Source organism: Rhineura floridana, chromosome 2 (assembly GCF_030035675.1).
Source record: "Rhineura floridana isolate rRhiFlo1 chromosome 2, rRhiFlo1.hap2, whole genome shotgun sequence".
NCBI classification, from domain to species: domain Eukaryota; kingdom Metazoa; phylum Chordata; class Lepidosauria; order Squamata; family Rhineuridae; genus Rhineura; species Rhineura floridana.
Genome location: NC_084481.1, coordinates 113,490,449 through 113,507,244, shown reverse-complemented (window position 1 = coordinate 113,507,244; position 16,796 = coordinate 113,490,449). Strand labels below are relative to the sequence as shown.

The following is a 16,796-nucleotide window of genomic DNA, read 5'->3' as shown; positions in this document are numbered from 1 at the left end:
ACTTTGGCTCTATTTTACGTCTGATGGTATTCAGTATTTTAATTTAATTTACATTGCTGAGTCTCAGATTTTCAATCTTCAACATAGTAAAGGCTGCTTCACACATTACACTTTGCTTCCACGTGCATAGGAAAAAAATCTCAATTCGCAAATTGCATTGTAGCTTGCAAATGGATAATAGCAATGAAGTGTACATTTGTGTGATTGTTGCCTAACGTTTCTCCACCCCCCCCCCAGTGAATAGTATTGCCATGTAGGAAAAGAGCCATGGGTGAAGTGGACCTGAGATGGATCGGTAACTTGTCTTTTTCTTTCTTTCCCCCTAATAGGCTTGTTTTGAAACTTCTAGGTCTTGTGATCATTTCACAAACTCATTTTGGTTACACTGACACCTAGACTTGTTAGATATTTTTTTATTTGGGGGCTTATATTAAAGCAAAAAGAGCAAGTAATACACAAAATATATTAATATGCAAAAACTGGAGTTGTATCTTGATAAAGACATGCACACTTGCATGACATCCTAACCAGCACATTCTGCACAATATTATACATAGCTTTCTGGTGGAAACAATGTTTCTTTTGACCATCCCGGAATTATTGTAGTGATAGGGTAGTAGTTACTGTGGTGACAAATGAAATGCACCAATGGCTGTATCTAAGGTCTTGTGGGAGAGAAGAAAAGTATTATGCTAATTATTTGAAAAAATGAACATAATTATTTTGGAGAACAATGGTACATGACAAACCATTTCTTGTCTCTTTTGGAACACTAGTTATTGATGTCTTTTCTTTTTTTCTTTTTGGTCCATTTCACTTTTATTTCATGCTGACAGTTCCTTTCAATTTTTCCCCATTTAGGTGTAATTTAAGTCTCTTTATCATTCATTCATTTATAGGTAAGGTTGAATTCCATTAATACATAACTTCCAGGTTTCCAATTTTTGTAGTCCATGCAATGTGGTTCATTGTAGTACGTTTTGGTTTCTTTTATTTAGTAAATAGAAGAACTGGTATCTAACCTTGTTACCCCCAGGGAACTAGTTGCAATTTATTAAAATGTGAAGAACACTTTAACTGTTAAAATCATTAGTGATGTCAGTATTTATAACAACTTCTCTTTCTTCCTGATGCACATTATGCTCATCTTGTTTTAGCTAGGTGTATTTCTGTTGTAATTGCATTGGCTGTTCACGTTAATTTGTGTAGGCTTTAATGTTTAAACTGGTGGTTAGATTTCTGTGTGTCTTCAAGGTGTTGTAAATTGTTATGAGACAACCTTTTCTGCTAGATTGGACAACTAGGAGGAGAGGGTTATCTTACAAATCAGTCAGCCATATGTCCCATTTAATCCAGTTTACTTGAATTTAAAGTCTGGATTTCCCTGATTTCCTTCCTTTTTTCCTTTGTATTTATAACTGCATATTTTTGTCACTAATATGCCAATACATCTTTCCTGCTTTATCAAGGTTTGCACTCATATATTTTGAGGTTATTTGTTTTGCAGTAGGTGAAATTCCTGAAAGAAGGAATTGCATTCTTCTCTAGTCATTCTAATCTGGAGTATGTGACTTGCAACTTTTACATTTAGGCTCTTGCAAACATTGTCATGTCTTGTGATAGAATTTGAACATCTTTCTCTTGAAGCAAAAACACATTCTTTTTCTCTTGCTATCATACTAAATGCATTTATTCTCTTGTACTTGCACAGAGATCATGGCTAAAGTTATCTGAAAAATATAACGGCTATAGTTGTGCTTGTTGTCTTTTCTGGTTGCCTTTGTTCTTTCTCACTTGTGCTTTTTTGGAGCTATCCGTCAGGTTTTTCTCTTAAAGTCTGTTTTTTCTTCTGTTTTCTCTCATCTATTCCTTTTACCCCTACGTGGGTTCTCTGTACTTAGAAATGTCATGCTTCTCCACTTTTCACACTTACTTAGCAATGCAGCATCTTATTATGCAACACTTAAGGAAGTTAACAAGAGTTTGAGGAAATCATGGAGAGAGTTAATTAAGCCAAACTCAACTTCTCCATTGTAGAAGTTCTCATTCAGTATGCAAGATTGTAAGGATCACATTCAATTCTTCATTGATTTGTAAATCACTGTTCCTTTACCTCAGAGATGGGGAACCTGAAACTCTCCAGATATTGGACAATAGCTCCTGTCCCTGATCATTGGCCATGCTGGGTGGGGCTGATAGGAGTTGGAGTCAATAACATGTGGAGAGCCAGAGGTTCTCCATCCTTGTTTTAGCTCTCTGTCATGGTGGTGTTGACTTTTAACCTGAAGGAGGTTGATTCCAAAGATATTTTCCATATGAGTCCGGCCCTCACTGCGGGTTATGGTTCCACCTATCGTGCGAAGGCAAGAATGTTTTTGAAGTCAAGACTAGGGGCGTCAGGCCCCTCCCACTCTCCAGTTCATTTGCAGCGAGTCTAAAAAGAAATATCTAAAAACACAAGAACAAGGCCAACAGGCCTGCCAGCAGTAAAATAACACAAGAATACATTCATAATAACGTGACTCCAACATAGCGAGATAACAGAACTAGCAGTCTTGACTTCACTAGAAAATTTAAATATAATAGCATAACAATAATATATAACACATTAGAAAATATCTAGGCATCCTCCAACTGGGAGGGTCGTGAGGGCCGTACTCATATGAAAATCACCCTTCAGGTGAGACCAATGGTCCATTTTCCATATGAGTCCGGCCCTCACTGCGGGATGTACCAAAGCAGCCCATACAGGGAGGGACCACCCACATGCTAATCCTCAGTAAGAACCTGTTGCAACACTCGTCTGCCAAAAGAGGCGTCAGCAGAGGCATAGCGATCTATTTTATAATGCCTTATAAACGAGAGTGGGGTAGACCAAACGGCAGCCCTGCAAATATCAGCAACAGGAGCATTAGTAGCAAAAGCAGCCGAAGTGGCAGCTGACCTAGTAGAATGAGCTGTTATACTAGCTGGAACTGGCAGCTTAAGGGACTCATATGCTAAGGTAATACATGCCCTTAACCAACGGGATAAGGTAGAATTGGTTACTTTATGCCCCATAGACCTCGGATGAAAGGATACAAACAGAGACTCCGTTCGTCGAATCTCCTGGGTCCTAGACAGGTAAGTCTTGAGAGCCCTCCAAACATCCAACGAATGCCAAGCCTTCTCTAGAGGATGAGTGGGGTTCGGGCAAAACGAAGGAAGCACAATGTCCTGATTGCAATGAAAAACTGAATTGACCTTGGGACGGAAGGAAGGACCAGTTTTCAACACAACAGAGTCCTTGTGAAAGACACAGAGATGGCGGGCAGAAGACAATGCGCCCAGTTCCGAAACCCGTCTGGCAGAAGTGATGGCGATCAGGAACAAGACCTTGAAGGACAGTAGGCGTAGAGGCACAGTCCTAATGGGTTCAAATGGAGGGCGTTGTAAAGCTTGGAGGACCTTGGACAGACTCCATGAGGGAAAACGGTGAACTACGGCCGGTGAACGTAAAGCAATGCCTCTGAGGAAGCGTTTAATGAACGGATGTGAGGAAATAGGAGCACCAGTAGAGGACACTGAGAGAATGGACGACAGAGTGGACGCATGTCGACGTAGAGTGTTGGGTCTGAGTCCCATCATAAAGTTGCTATGGAGATATTTTAGCACCTGATGCATAGTGGCCTGGGACGGATCGCAGTGGTGAGACTGGCACCACTTGGAGAAGGCCGCCCAAGTATGTTGATAAATATGGGTGGTAGATGGTCGTCTTGAGGCTAAGATAATATCAATAACAGTGTCAGACAGGCCACCCGACTTCAAATGTCCCCATTCAAACGCCACGCTGTTAGATTGAGCCAAGTGGGGTCCAGATGCCATACTGGACCCTGGGAGAGAAGATCTGGCCTCACTGGCAGTGTCCAAGGATCCATCACCGACACTGCAAGAAGATCCGAGAACCACGGTCGGCGTGGCCAATATGGTGCTATGAGAACCAACTGTGCCCTCTCGCTCCACGCCTTCCGCAGTGTTTTGGTTAACAGTGGTATGGGAGGGAAGGCGTACAAAAGACCGTCTGGCCACTGCTTCCGCTGCTGTGTCCAGGTATCTGGCAAAGTACCCGGGAAGCTGGAAATTGCGACTGGAAGCAAACAAGTCGATCGACAAGACGCTGAACCGACGCTGGAGACTCTGGAATATGGTCGGATGAAGTTTCCATTCTCCCGGAATGACCTGTTGTCTGCTGAGCCAGTCTGCTGTCACATTCCAAATCCCTCTGAGATACTCTGCTTTTAGGGATTGTAGATGTTGTTCTGCCCAGACGAAGATGAGGGAAGCTAGATCCTGCAGAGGACGGGACCTGGTGCCCCCCTGTCTGTTCAAATGTGATTTTACACACGTGTTGTCCGTTCGAATGAGGACATGGTCCAAAGGGAACAGAGACAGGTGAGACCAATGGTCCATTTACATATAGTTCTTAACCCACATACATGAAATAAAATTTTAATAGAATTAGAAATGCTATCGAAGTGATTTCTGTGTATCCCTGGGATAGTTAAGTAATTAAATAAGGTTGAGATGACCAGCTCTGTGGGATTCTTTATGCTTTTATGGTGAGATAGTTAAGTAACTAAAAACTTGTTTTTCCCCAACTACTGGAATATACTATGTTTTGGTGTTATGATCTCTTCATATATGTCTGTTTTAATTACCATGGACACAAAATGGGCTCCCTTAGTTTCAGCATAAAGCCTGTCTGTCTGTCTCTTTCTAGTATCCCCTTAAATTGCTCTGTAAACTAGCTCTTCTTTCACTATTTGACTATCAGTAAATATTAGAATTAACCTAGATTTTGCAGGTGGTAACTCACACTTCTGTTTTCTTGTATGTCCTGGTTTTATCTCATACTGGATTGATGTTGGACAGAAGTATGTTATGAATGTGCAGAATGTGCAGACTGTTTGACTTACATTCACTGAGATGTTCATATTGGTATATTGTGTGCTTTGGGAAGGCATTGACTCCTATGACATATCCATCATATGTAGCCTGTACTTCCACAGCAACTTGCATTTGGCCTATGCTGACTTCCAGCTTGGTCAGCACATAGTTGGGTGCACCAAAAGCTACTCTAGGCTTAGTTCAGCATGGCGTAGTGGCATGCAGAATGTTACCTCGTGAAGGGCTGCTGTGGCTGGAAGTTATCATGGGCTGACTGTCTCAGCCTGTAGTAGTCATCAATCATAGCAATGGACTCTTTAGCTTCCTTTTGTTCTCAGAATACTTGAACTCAAGTTAGTAGTTCCTGAATTCTCTCATGTATCCTTTCACAGAAGACAACAGATGCTTGAGTTTCACCCATTCCCAGGATATAAACTTCTTATCTTGAAAATTAATGTTATTTCTAATATAAATTAATAAAACCCCTCAAATTTTGATATTCTGAATATTTATTTTAGTTATTTCCAGAATGCTTCCTGGCTAGTGAAACATGAGTGTTTTGAATAATCCTCTACTCCTCTAATCTTCACTGCCAGGTCTATTAAATATTTTACCAATGGTGTGACTTACTCTCTTTCTCCTTGTTCAAATGAGAAATTCTAGAAAAGCACTTCTAGAACATATTATCTTTGAAAATTATGCCTAACTTCTGTGCTGGGGTTTTTTGGTGCATAAGGAGTTACTATTCATAACTGCTGCAAATAAATACAGAAATTATCAGTAGGTAGCAATCCCACCCCATATATATATGGTCTGCCTAGTAAACGTCACAAGACGTCACCATAAGAGTCGGAAATGACTCGCACTATAAGTGTGGGGACACTACCTTTTTTTTTTAAGTATTAAAGGGATCAGTCCCAGAAACCAGCATTTGATCATGGATTTATTTGTATGTAGCATTTTATCAGGCACATAGACCAGTACTGGCATGTTGAAAACCTTCCAGCTTGCAATACAGACGCTTATAACTATGATATATTGCCAGCTACCAAATGGGAGTAATGCAGCTGCATCTCTATTAAGTACTAGATACCTTCTCTCCCACCCTCCAGACTAGCACAAACTACAATAAAAGTTGAAAATGAAACCATCAACAATGCAGTAAACAAAAGGAAGGCTTTACTATTTGAACTTATGACAGTATGTAGACCTCTGACATTATTGCATAGAAGCAGAAGACACTTGCATATTTAGAAGGGACCAAAAGCGCCTTCTCCATGAAGTCTGTGTCTTCTGCTTACAGGTGCTGTTAAACCTCTCTAAATGTTCTGTTTGTCCAATTCCTTATGGAATACCTTGTGGGAGAATGGGCACTGCTACAGAAGCTACATGTGGCAGAACCGTATGAACTCCTGTGGAAATGTTTCTTGACCAGCCCTAGCACCTGCTTTCTTCTCGTGCACTTTGTCTCCAACCCTACTGTAAATGAGTAGCAGTGTAAAATTAATAATACTGACCTCTTCATCACTGTCCATTCCCTAAAATCCTGTGCACACTCACATAAGTGTAAACCGTATTAAGGAATGCCTTACCCAACATTTAAATAAAAATATACAGGAGTTGGTTGCAACAGTCATCTGGAAAAATTAAATTCTAAACCCATATTTATATTCCACCCCATCCCCATAAACAGTATATCAGTGAGGACAGCAGCAACAGTGCCCTTCCCCAGTGCTTTTATTTTGAGTGTTTGTTGTGAGCCACTTTGGGCACAGGTCATTGTGGAAAGGTGGCTTATAAATAAACCCAGTCAATCAATCAACATCAGAATAATTGTCCAAAAACTCTGTTGCTACTTATTCTAAACTTTGAGCTTCCTGGAATGTCAGGAAATTGGTTTTCATGAATATAAGCAAAACTCTGAGCTCGCAAGATACTGGCTGCTTGTTTTTATGTGTGCATTCAAAATATTTATTGATTTCTTTTCTTGAGAAATGGAATGGAGAAATGTGGGGCAGATGAAATGTTTGTATGAAGGCAATATTGTACAAGCAATATGCTTGGCAGACTTTTAAGTTTGCGCTCCTGCACGAAATACTTGAAGGTACTTTGTATTCATTCTGTAGTGTTAAATAATGTTGCTTGTTTAATAATCCAGTATTTAAATGGTCTTAGGTGTTTCACTCATCTGAAAGTTATGTTTCCTAAGAGAATTTTACCTTAAGTTTCCAAGTTGCCCATTTTCATCTTTTCTGCTTTTTCCTGGCTTTTACACTTTTAACTGGGAGGTAATTGCAGAAGTTCCAGTCCTGTACAAAAATATTGGGTAGACCAAGCATTAGGCTTCATAAACACAATGACTGTTTCCAAGAACATTACTTATGAAGAAATAATCTAGACTAACTTTTTTGCAGCTGAAGGCTAAGGTATATGTCCTGTACCTTGCCATGTCATCTGGCAATGATCATATTGCAACCTGGAGCCCTAGCCTATAAAATCTTGGTGAATTTGGTCACAGGCTATACAATATCATTTCCACTTGAAAGTGAGAGTGGTTCCATACCATACATGTGTGCAACTGGGCATCTTCTTCAGCTGTTGGCAGCTCAAAAAAAGTATTATATCTTTATTTTATTATTACATTTATATCCAAAGAGCTCAAGGTGGCATTCAAACATGGTTCTCTCCCTTTGGAGAATCCATTGTGGATTGTTTGTTAACTTGTATTGGAGAAGTAGAGTTGAAGACTTTCTCAGACTAGTTGCCTGTCTCTTCTTCCCAAAGCAGTCTTAATGAGGAGTGCTTAGACAGAAATCTGTGTTAAAGGTGTTGGCTTAAATGTATGATAGTAACCTCAGTCTTTTTCAAGTCATGGGATATTCTACATAACTTTTAAGACTAGGAAAAATCTTTTGAAAAGCTGCTTAGTAGGAGCACATTGGAGCAGTGGCATATGTTGAAGACATTTCTTATGTAGAAGAAAATGTGGGTGCTGAACATCTGTTTTTAAAAGAAGGAAAATATTTCTAAAAGGAAGAACATAAATTCTTGGCTGTTTTTATTCTGACTTAAGGTGCATAGTATTTCACTCACATAAAATACAGTGTTACATATCATCACTTAACTCACATTACTTAAACTTAAAAAGCGACCAGCTCTTTTCAGTATTGTACTTCCACTGTTTCACAGTAAACACGTTAACTGCATCTGTATGTAATGCTAAACTGTGGTTTAGTGCTGTGTGCACAAGCAGCAATGAGCCTGAGCCGAACCTTGGACTCGTGCACTCCTCCCCTCCTGCCCAGCTGGAAGAAGGGCTTCACTAGCATCTCAGTTTCACAGAATCCCAACTTAACATAGGTTCCTTTTCCTAACTACACAGAGGAAGGGTAGGGTGTGAAAGCCTGAGGTTTTGCTTAGTCTCATTGCAGATCATATACATGGTTTAGTAGTATGTGTGCACATTATATTTCACTGCGCCCTTTTCATATTGAACATTAAACAGAGAATATTACACAGAAAATTCCTTGTTACTGTACTTAGTTTTAAGCTCTCAAAATTACTCAGTTTTGGATTTTCTCTCCAAAGTTAAAATAGAGAGAGAGAGATGTTGGAGAAGCATTTCTTTCTTAATAAATAGAACTTGTTTCATACCTTCATACATGGAAGATGTTGCTTTCTGTGCCTCCAGGAAATATATCAATTACTTTTTCATTTCTATGATCTGAGATCAAGCACATGTAACAAAGTAAGCTACATATTAACAGCTTGTTTTGTGATCTCATTCTTAAGGCAGCTCAACAGCCTAATCCAGTGGGTGGCTTGGATGGGGGGGGGAGTGTTGCAGTGACTTATTGCGTAATGTCGTGTACTTTTAAATTAGTTTCACCTGCAGTACTGCTTGCACAATGAAAATAGCTTGTTCAGGAAGGCCAACTGTCCACTTCTTGCGCTAACATTACATTGGATCTTGCCTAGTAACACTCTCCTCTTAGATATTGGCATTATGGGCATGTCAAGAAGGCCTTCAGTCTACAGAATGTTCTAAACATGCCTGAAAAGCATTGTCTCTTGAAGTTAAGCAGGTCTGGGCCTGGTCAGTAGTGGATAGCATTCCACCAGGGGGAAGGGGCCAGTAGTAGTCCAAACTTCTTGAAATAAGGGTAGATAGAAATACAAAGGTAAAAACATTCAATAACAAATTTATTCATTAGGATATTTATATCCTGCCTCTGAAGGAATTAAACAAAAACAGTCAAAGTTCTTTCTGCCCAGAGTTTAAGGTAGCAAATTTGATAAGTGTCCTTAATATCAGCTGTTTTTGTCCCATTGATTGCTATACTAGTTCACTGGGAACCAACAGCAGGAGGAGTCCTCTTGCCCTCTGTCATGCTTGTGGGCTTCCCATAGGCATCTGGTTGTCCATTGTTGGAAACAGGAAGACGAGTTAGGTGGACCTTGGATCTAATTTTACAGGACCCTTCTTAAATTTTTAGCATTAAGCAGCTTTCTCAGGATTAAAATCTGGAAAGAGGAATGAATGGCCATTGGTCTTAGCCCTCCTGCAAAAGATGAAATAGCATCTGAAGCCTTTTTATTTAATTGGGGATTGCAAATCATGGTTTTCATATTGCTTTTGAATGTGGAATTAAACTTGATATCATGTTTGGGTACCTGTTGTGTAAACTTTCTCTTTTTTCCCTTTCAAACAGAAAGATGCCAGCCAGCCTGCGGAATGCAAACAACAATAAGGAAATACCACTTCAGAGTGATATTTGAACAACCTGTAACAAATATTTGGATACCTGGCCTGCAGTTCAGGATATTCCATTGCTGCAGCACAATCTTGTTAACAACGCTTAAAACTAAATTGTTTTCAAATGCATGATTTTCACTAACTTTTTTCTTATTTTTATTTTATTTTATTTTGCTTAACTTGTACAGTGGCAACTTAATGCATTTGAGAAATATGAGGTTTAATTAAAGCACACACTCTACAGCCTTTGGTACATTGTAGCTCAACTGTCTCAGTAGGCTTTCAAATTTAAATTGGAAAAAAGCTAATTTGTCCTTCTGGAAAACTTTCCCTCACTTCAGTGTAATTTTTTATCTAAATATTGTGGAATAGTCACATAAGAATATATTAAATTAATAAAATACTTGCAATGAAAACAAATAAAGCAATATGATTTCTGCTAGCTCTTACTCCCTTTAAAATAACATGATTCCTGCAACCTGCCAGTCAGACTAGTGCGGTGGAGCAGCTCAAGACATTGCCATCTCCAGTAAGGCAATCTGAATTTGAAGTAACATTTCCTTTATCTTCCTTGAAGAAGACGGTGGTTGACAGATACTTAGTTGTTCGCCTTATTTATTCATGTTTGTAAGTACTTTGATGAACTAGTGCTTTTAATAGTTTTAAATATACTTGAAAAATATTTTCCTGTTTATAAAATATGGGTACTTGTTCATGCAAAACACTCTGCTCACAGAATGATTGCTCATCGAACATTTCAAAACTGGGGAAGAGAAAGGGAGATCCTGAGACAGGCCTCATGGTTGATCACAGTGGATTGCAGCAGCAAAATGTATCACTGTTCTAGCTTAGCCTGCATTACTAGGCCTGGTTCAGATGATCCTTCAATCCAATGTTTGGAGGAAACATTGGAAATGAGCTACAGGTTCATGCGCTTCTTCCCCTCTTGTGTGCAGCTTCGCTCGTTAGTTTCCTGTTGAGCTCAAGTCATTGTTTATTCTGAAATCTGAATTGGCAAGCTGTGGTTTGCACTTCAAATCAGAATATGAAACTCTTTTCTGAAGTTGGTTTTAAAGTCTCTTTTTGAGATCAAGTGTCAATCATAGCTTTCCTGTTCGGACATCACAGCAAACTTAAGAGGAAACAAAGTGATGCTATTCTCCATGCAAGAAAAGGGAAGGCTTCTGATGGGTTAGGGACTCACTTGAACTGGGCCTAAGAGAGTTTCATTTAATTGGGAAAAGATAAATTAAAAGTGAGTGTAGTTCTGATATTTAATTTGCAATACTCGGATCATCCTGTTCCACACTGCAATGGTTTTTAAAGCTCCAAAATCCTGCAGAAGATCTGTTCTTCAACATATAATGCCGGCTTCCGGCAACAATTCATTAGCAACTGTATGAATGCTGTTACCAGGCATGTAGAGAGTGCTCCAGCCTTACCTTATACATTTGTAACTTAATACAGTGTTTTCAATTTGTACAGAATAGTTAGAATATTCTATTAAAGTTGTGAAACATGAAGTATATTGTCCTGACAGTTTGTTTATTAATGCTATACATGATAGCTTGCCTTTTGAACAAGGATGGGACTGCCCACATTAAACCTATTAAGATTTCATTGTTTTGCCATTTAGATATTCCATGTACATTAGTACAGTAAATAATTTAATTGTGATTCCAGGATTCAGGTATTGCGAGACTTGAGGATATTTCTGAAAGGAGCAGATTCACAGAGAAAATTTCAGGATAAAGCAAAAATCTCAGGGTTGTATCCAACAAAGTCATTGTGTGAGTGGAAGTCATTTTGTGAGTGCAATGACTTCATTCGATACAACCCATAGATAATATGTTGGGGGAGGTATCAAGAGCCACAGTAGAGTAAACATTATAAAAGTGAGGAAGGCAATAGCACTGGGAGTTGTAGTCCAGCAACAGGACCATGGGCTTCCCATCCCAGTTCTAGGTAGTTGTCAACATTTTATTTAAAGGAAAAGACAGTAACCTAGTGCAAATAGTATTTCTACTCCTTTAAACAATGGCTGAGGCTTGTAAATCAGTAAAGAGCCAATTCTGCCCTGGAAGATTTCAGATGCTGTAGGAGGCTACAAAGCTTATTTGTTTCCAGTGTCCCTTACATCATCACTTAGGGATGCAAATATTAGCCCCCTAGAAGGACATAGAAGAAAAGCCCTTCACATAGTTGCTTCATTCTGGAGTATTTTCATCACTAGCCACAGACTCATCCATATGTGCGTGTCCCAACTGCCAAGTGATAGACTCATCAGAAGAGGCATTTTGGGGGGGGAAAGGAGGGGGGAATTACAGTAGTACATGTGATTTAGCCCTGAGTGTCTTGGGCATAGTAGAGTAAAAGCACAATAGATGAAATTAGGAAGGTTGAAGAGAGTGTTTAAGTTAGGCAACTAGGTTAAGCTTTTGTAGACATTGTTGATACTCAACTTGCAGTTCAATTTTAATTCATGGACTTCATTCTGTACACAGATGATACGTAAAACAAAAAGCCAAGGGCATCTTGCTATTACCATGCATGTTCCAGTGACAGACTCCAGATTAATACAACTGGGTTAAGGATGAAATGTGCAAATCCACATCAAGTATAACTGGTACGCTTCTCTTCCTGTAATCACACTGAGTTCTTCAGGAAATAACTGCTTTCAATTCCAGCTGTGAAATGGCTTACTAATGTCATGCTGTTCTCAGCTGCCTTGAATCTTAAATCATGTCAAAAATTTTAATTCATCAGCAGGGGCTGTGTTATCTTTGGGCAGGTCTTATGGAAAAGGAAATGTAATTGGATTGCCTTCTAATTGTTTTGCCTTCCCTTCCCTTTGCAAGCATCCTAGTTAAAGCCGTTGAAGTCTCTACCACTTCGCAGAGTATCAACCTACTCTGCAGTGACAAAAAAGTCTACGAGGCATTGGTTGCTAAACTTAATTGTTAATCTTGCTAAATGGATCTTCCAAACTGGATTTTCTGTTAACGAGGTAATGGTGATGCCATTCTTGGAAAGCCTGAGTCTGGGTCACAGTTACATTGTTAAACTCCTACACTGCAGAACCAGGTGGGCGGGGGGGGAGAGAGAGAACATCAAAAGTTTGACTTTGTACAGGTTCAGTCTTGGTGCTTTCTTGGCAGAGGAGAAGGGAGGACACGTGGAAGCAAAAAGGGAGAGATGTCTGCAGCCCAACCAACAGGAGATGAATGAGAACATGATCCTGGATCTGCTATTCATTCACACGGGAATAATATGTCATTATTTCCGTAGGCTGGATTCAACTTAAGTCCTGCTCAGAATAGACCCATTGAAATTAATGACTCCAAGTTCATCATTAAATACCACCTAGTGCTACATACTTGGAGGCTTAATCACTAATGAAGGGTATGGGGATGCTCGGTTCTATCGAACGCTGCATAATGGAGTTCTGCTTGCATTGTGGCAAAACTCACAGAAAATGTGGGTTTGAGGAACAATTTGAAGGAAGTAAGAGGGCTGATGTTTTTCTAGGTACTCTGAGGACTTGGAGCACAGCTCCGTGTTACAAATTTATACTTATAGATGCCTCTGGAAGATTGAGATGGTAGGGGGCTGAGGTCCCCCAAGCACTGCATCCTGTCCCCCATCAACAAGGTTAAAAGTTTTTTTAAAAAACGTTGGGAAAGGGTCAAGAGTTGCTGGCCCCTCTGCTTAAGAGCTTGGAGGCCCTCCTAATAATGCCCCTGATGTCACAGGTGTTTTGAGAGGCAGTTCCAGGAATAAGGGGCAGCAAGGGAGGAAAGATGGAGCTGTTTGAGGAGTGGCTATGTCCCAGCCATAAGATGTGGCATAATAGAATGCATGGAGATAGGAGCAGGGAAATAGCCAATAATCCATGAGCTTGTAAGGAACAGAGGAAAGAGAAAACAAGGGGAGTCAGCAAAGGAGATGGAGACTGGTGGAGAGCCTTGACACAAATCACTATAACCCTGGGTTTCATGTAGAGCATTACTAGGATCTGGTGTAGCAAGTGACAGAAAATAAACCTCTCATCTCTTACCAAAAGCTAGTTAAGTTGTACCACACATGTACTTTTGGAATAGTCTATTGTGTTGATCATTAAAACAGTTATTTAATTACAATGTAAGCATAAAAACAACTGGAGAGATTAATTCTAAACTCAGCTCCTTGCACAGTGAAAAAAATGGGCAAGAATGAACAAAAACGGCTTTTTGGAAAACCATTCATTTTCATCACTGTGCTTAGTGTTCCGACAAAGCGTGTAATCCACTTCCCTCCCTGTTTTTACACCTACAGCTCTCTTGTTTTCAAAGTCTTAAATATTTGCACACACAATGCTGGAAACCAACCAAAGTGGGTAGCTGAAAGAATCAGGCTGCCATGAATATGAGCTTTATGCAACTTTGTTTTGAAGTAGGATTGAGTCACAAAAATACAATTTGTACTTTCATTGCATTCAACTTTGACTTTATTGAGGAAAATGGAAATCAGCAAAGCACAATACACTTTTATTGGAGAGATACATCTTGGTAATTGAATAGGATCCATGGGAATTGGACTCACTTAAGCTAAAATTAACAAAGTATAACACTATTTAACCTATGTTTCAGAGTGGTAGGTGAATGTTAGGGCAGCATATCTGCACAAAGAGGCGAAGTGCATTCTAGCTGCATTATCTTTTTTTTGTCCACCTGTGAAAATCCTTTATAGATCTAGGGAGCACCCTTATTCTGGAGCTTTTCCAACTTTAAATTCCTGCTCTTAAAACAAATTAGGGAGTGGAATTCACAAGGCTTATATATATATACACACACACTTTTTTTAAAAGGGAGATTTGGGCTTCATTATCAGGAGGAATTAATTCAGAGAATTCAAAAAGAAAAGATCCATGAAATGATTGGTGTGTTGCTGCAAGGAAGGGGTTCAAAGTAATTTCCCCATTGTTTGCTTAAAAGGGAGCTGACGGCACCAGTATGAGTGATATAAGAGAGGAATGCCCAGTCTCTAAAGATGAATTCCTCTCCATTTTAAAATGTAGTGGAGTCATGCTCACTTACCAGTGATGTCATTAGCACTAGCCTATATACTTCATTCTCCCCTGCCCCAAGATTTTTATGTGGTGAATTGATTGTATTTATTACATTTATACCCCACCTTTCTTTTCATGATAGAAGCCCAAGGCAGCTTACATATGGTTCCCACACGGTCTCCCATCCAGGCACTGACCAGACCTGACCTTGCTTAGCTTCAGCAGGAAGCAGGGAGCTGGCCTTATGTGCCTTCAGACCATAGCCTGGTTTTGTGAGCATCCTGTGATATGTTGAGATAATTGCTCGCCACATGGATAATTAACATACTGAGTTGTACTCAAGTTCTACTCGGACCAGACCCATTATAATTAATACGCACTGTATTAACTTCAGTGGATCTATCTGAGTGGGACTGGCACTGAACATTTAATTTAATTAATTTATTACATTTATATCCTACCTTTCCTTCAAGGAGCTCAAGGTGGCGTACAAACAAGGTTCTCCCCCTCCTGATTTTATTCACAAAAACCCTGTGAGGCAGGTTAGATTGAGAGACAGTGACTGGCCCAAGGTCACCCAGTGAGCTTCCTGGCTGAGCCGGGATTCTGAGGCATAAAGTGTTACTTTTCATTGCTACGTGTTTCCCTTATTGCACCTAAATATTTGCAGAGGCTAGGGCAGGTAGCAAGGAGTGAGTATCTGAGTCCCTGGATTTGGTTGAAGGGCATCTTTCATGGCTGTTCCAAAGCCGCCTCCAAGGGGTGTTAGTGTCTCCTAGCCCCTGCATCTAGTCACTGGTCCTCCACTCGGGTAAAAAGGGCTGTTTGCTTTGTTTCACTTAGTCACTGATAACATTTTATTGGATGGTTGCTTCAGCATTGTTGTTGTTGTTGTGTGTGTGTGTTTACATTGTAAGTTGGGAGCTGCTTGTTTAGTAAATGTTTTAAATTCAATTTTCTTTTAGTGCTGCCCCCTTAGCTTTTGGACCTGCCCACTTGGCTTTGGAGGGTTAGCCAGATAAGAATCTGGCCCTTGGGCTGAAAATGTTGCGAATGCGTGCGTAGGTCAGACGTGGTTTGAATCCAAAAGCCGTTTAGAACAGGAATAAGACAGGCCAGGCAAGTTTCATGTAAGAGTCTTTACTAGGCAAAGACATTAGAGACATCTTCCTCCATTGACATTGCTTCCCCCACACTCTGAGTTCCTGCCAGTTCCAACTTTATCACACTCTCAGCCAGCCACACTGACCTTGATTGTCTGGAACTCTGTTCTCACAGCTTAACCCTTCTGCTTCAGGTTTCTCTCTCCCTGCTAAAAACCTTGTCTGTGAGTCTCACAACCTGCGTCACTGACCAACAGAAAAAGGTTCCCTGCCCTCTGATCTAGTGAAGTCTGCAAGAAGCTCCTCAGTTTCTAACATCTCATTTGCCTTGGGATCTGGACACGGTGGATCCTGATACTTCCTGTACAAAAAACTTGCAAAACAGCCAGTAAAAAGCTGTGATGTGGGCAAGCCGAAGACAGTATGTTATGCTCAAAGACTTCCTTGCTTTCAGTATTCCACCCAGGTTAACAGAATTCAGCCAGTTCTCTATTTGTCTAGTCACTCTCCAGCCCAACAGTGTATTTAACCTCAAAGAAATCATGCACCTACCGAGGCATCTGAGAAGGGTGTGTGAATCCAGTGTTGGCTGCACTTCCTGCAGGTAATCCTTCATCTTTGAGTTCTGTGGCATTTTAATTTAAACTGGAAAGATTTCCAGTAAGAGAGAGGCTTGTTTTTCATGGTTGCTGAGGGCCTTTTTGGTTCAGTCTCTCGTGAAGGTGAAAGAAAATGTGTATAGCAGCAGATGAACAGTGATTACGCATGTACAAATGGCACATGGAGAGTAGAAATACGCGGAATGGCTGAACCAGTGTTGGATTCTAATTTCATGCCATTAAAAGAATCTTCATCTTCCTCTGCTTTATGCAATATGTGAACTAAGCATGCCTGCAATCTCTTCTTTATATCCAGTTCTTAAGAGTCCCCTTCCCTCAGTTTCTACCAATTCATAAGTCTAGCA

General features: G+C 40.1%; 1 protein-coding gene across 4 annotated transcripts in view; it reads left to right on the top strand.

Moving 5' to 3' along the window:
* NAP1L4 (nucleosome assembly protein 1 like 4) overlaps positions 1-11,205 on the top strand; it is a 69,112-nt gene extending 57,907 nt beyond the window's left edge. For 3 of the 4 annotated variants that reach the window (XM_061610173.1, XM_061610174.1, XM_061610175.1), the window contains one exon: positions 9,639-11,205. In XM_061610173.1, coding sequence (XP_061466157.1) covers positions 9,639-9,677 — 39 coding nt within the window. In that variant the 3' untranslated portion in view covers positions 9,678-11,205. Of the gene's footprint in view, positions 1-861; positions 900-9,638 lie in introns of all 4 variants that reach the window. The other variant, XM_061610176.1, reaches the window with a different exon arrangement.
* The last annotated feature ends 5,591 nt before the right edge of the window (positions 11,206-16,796 follow it).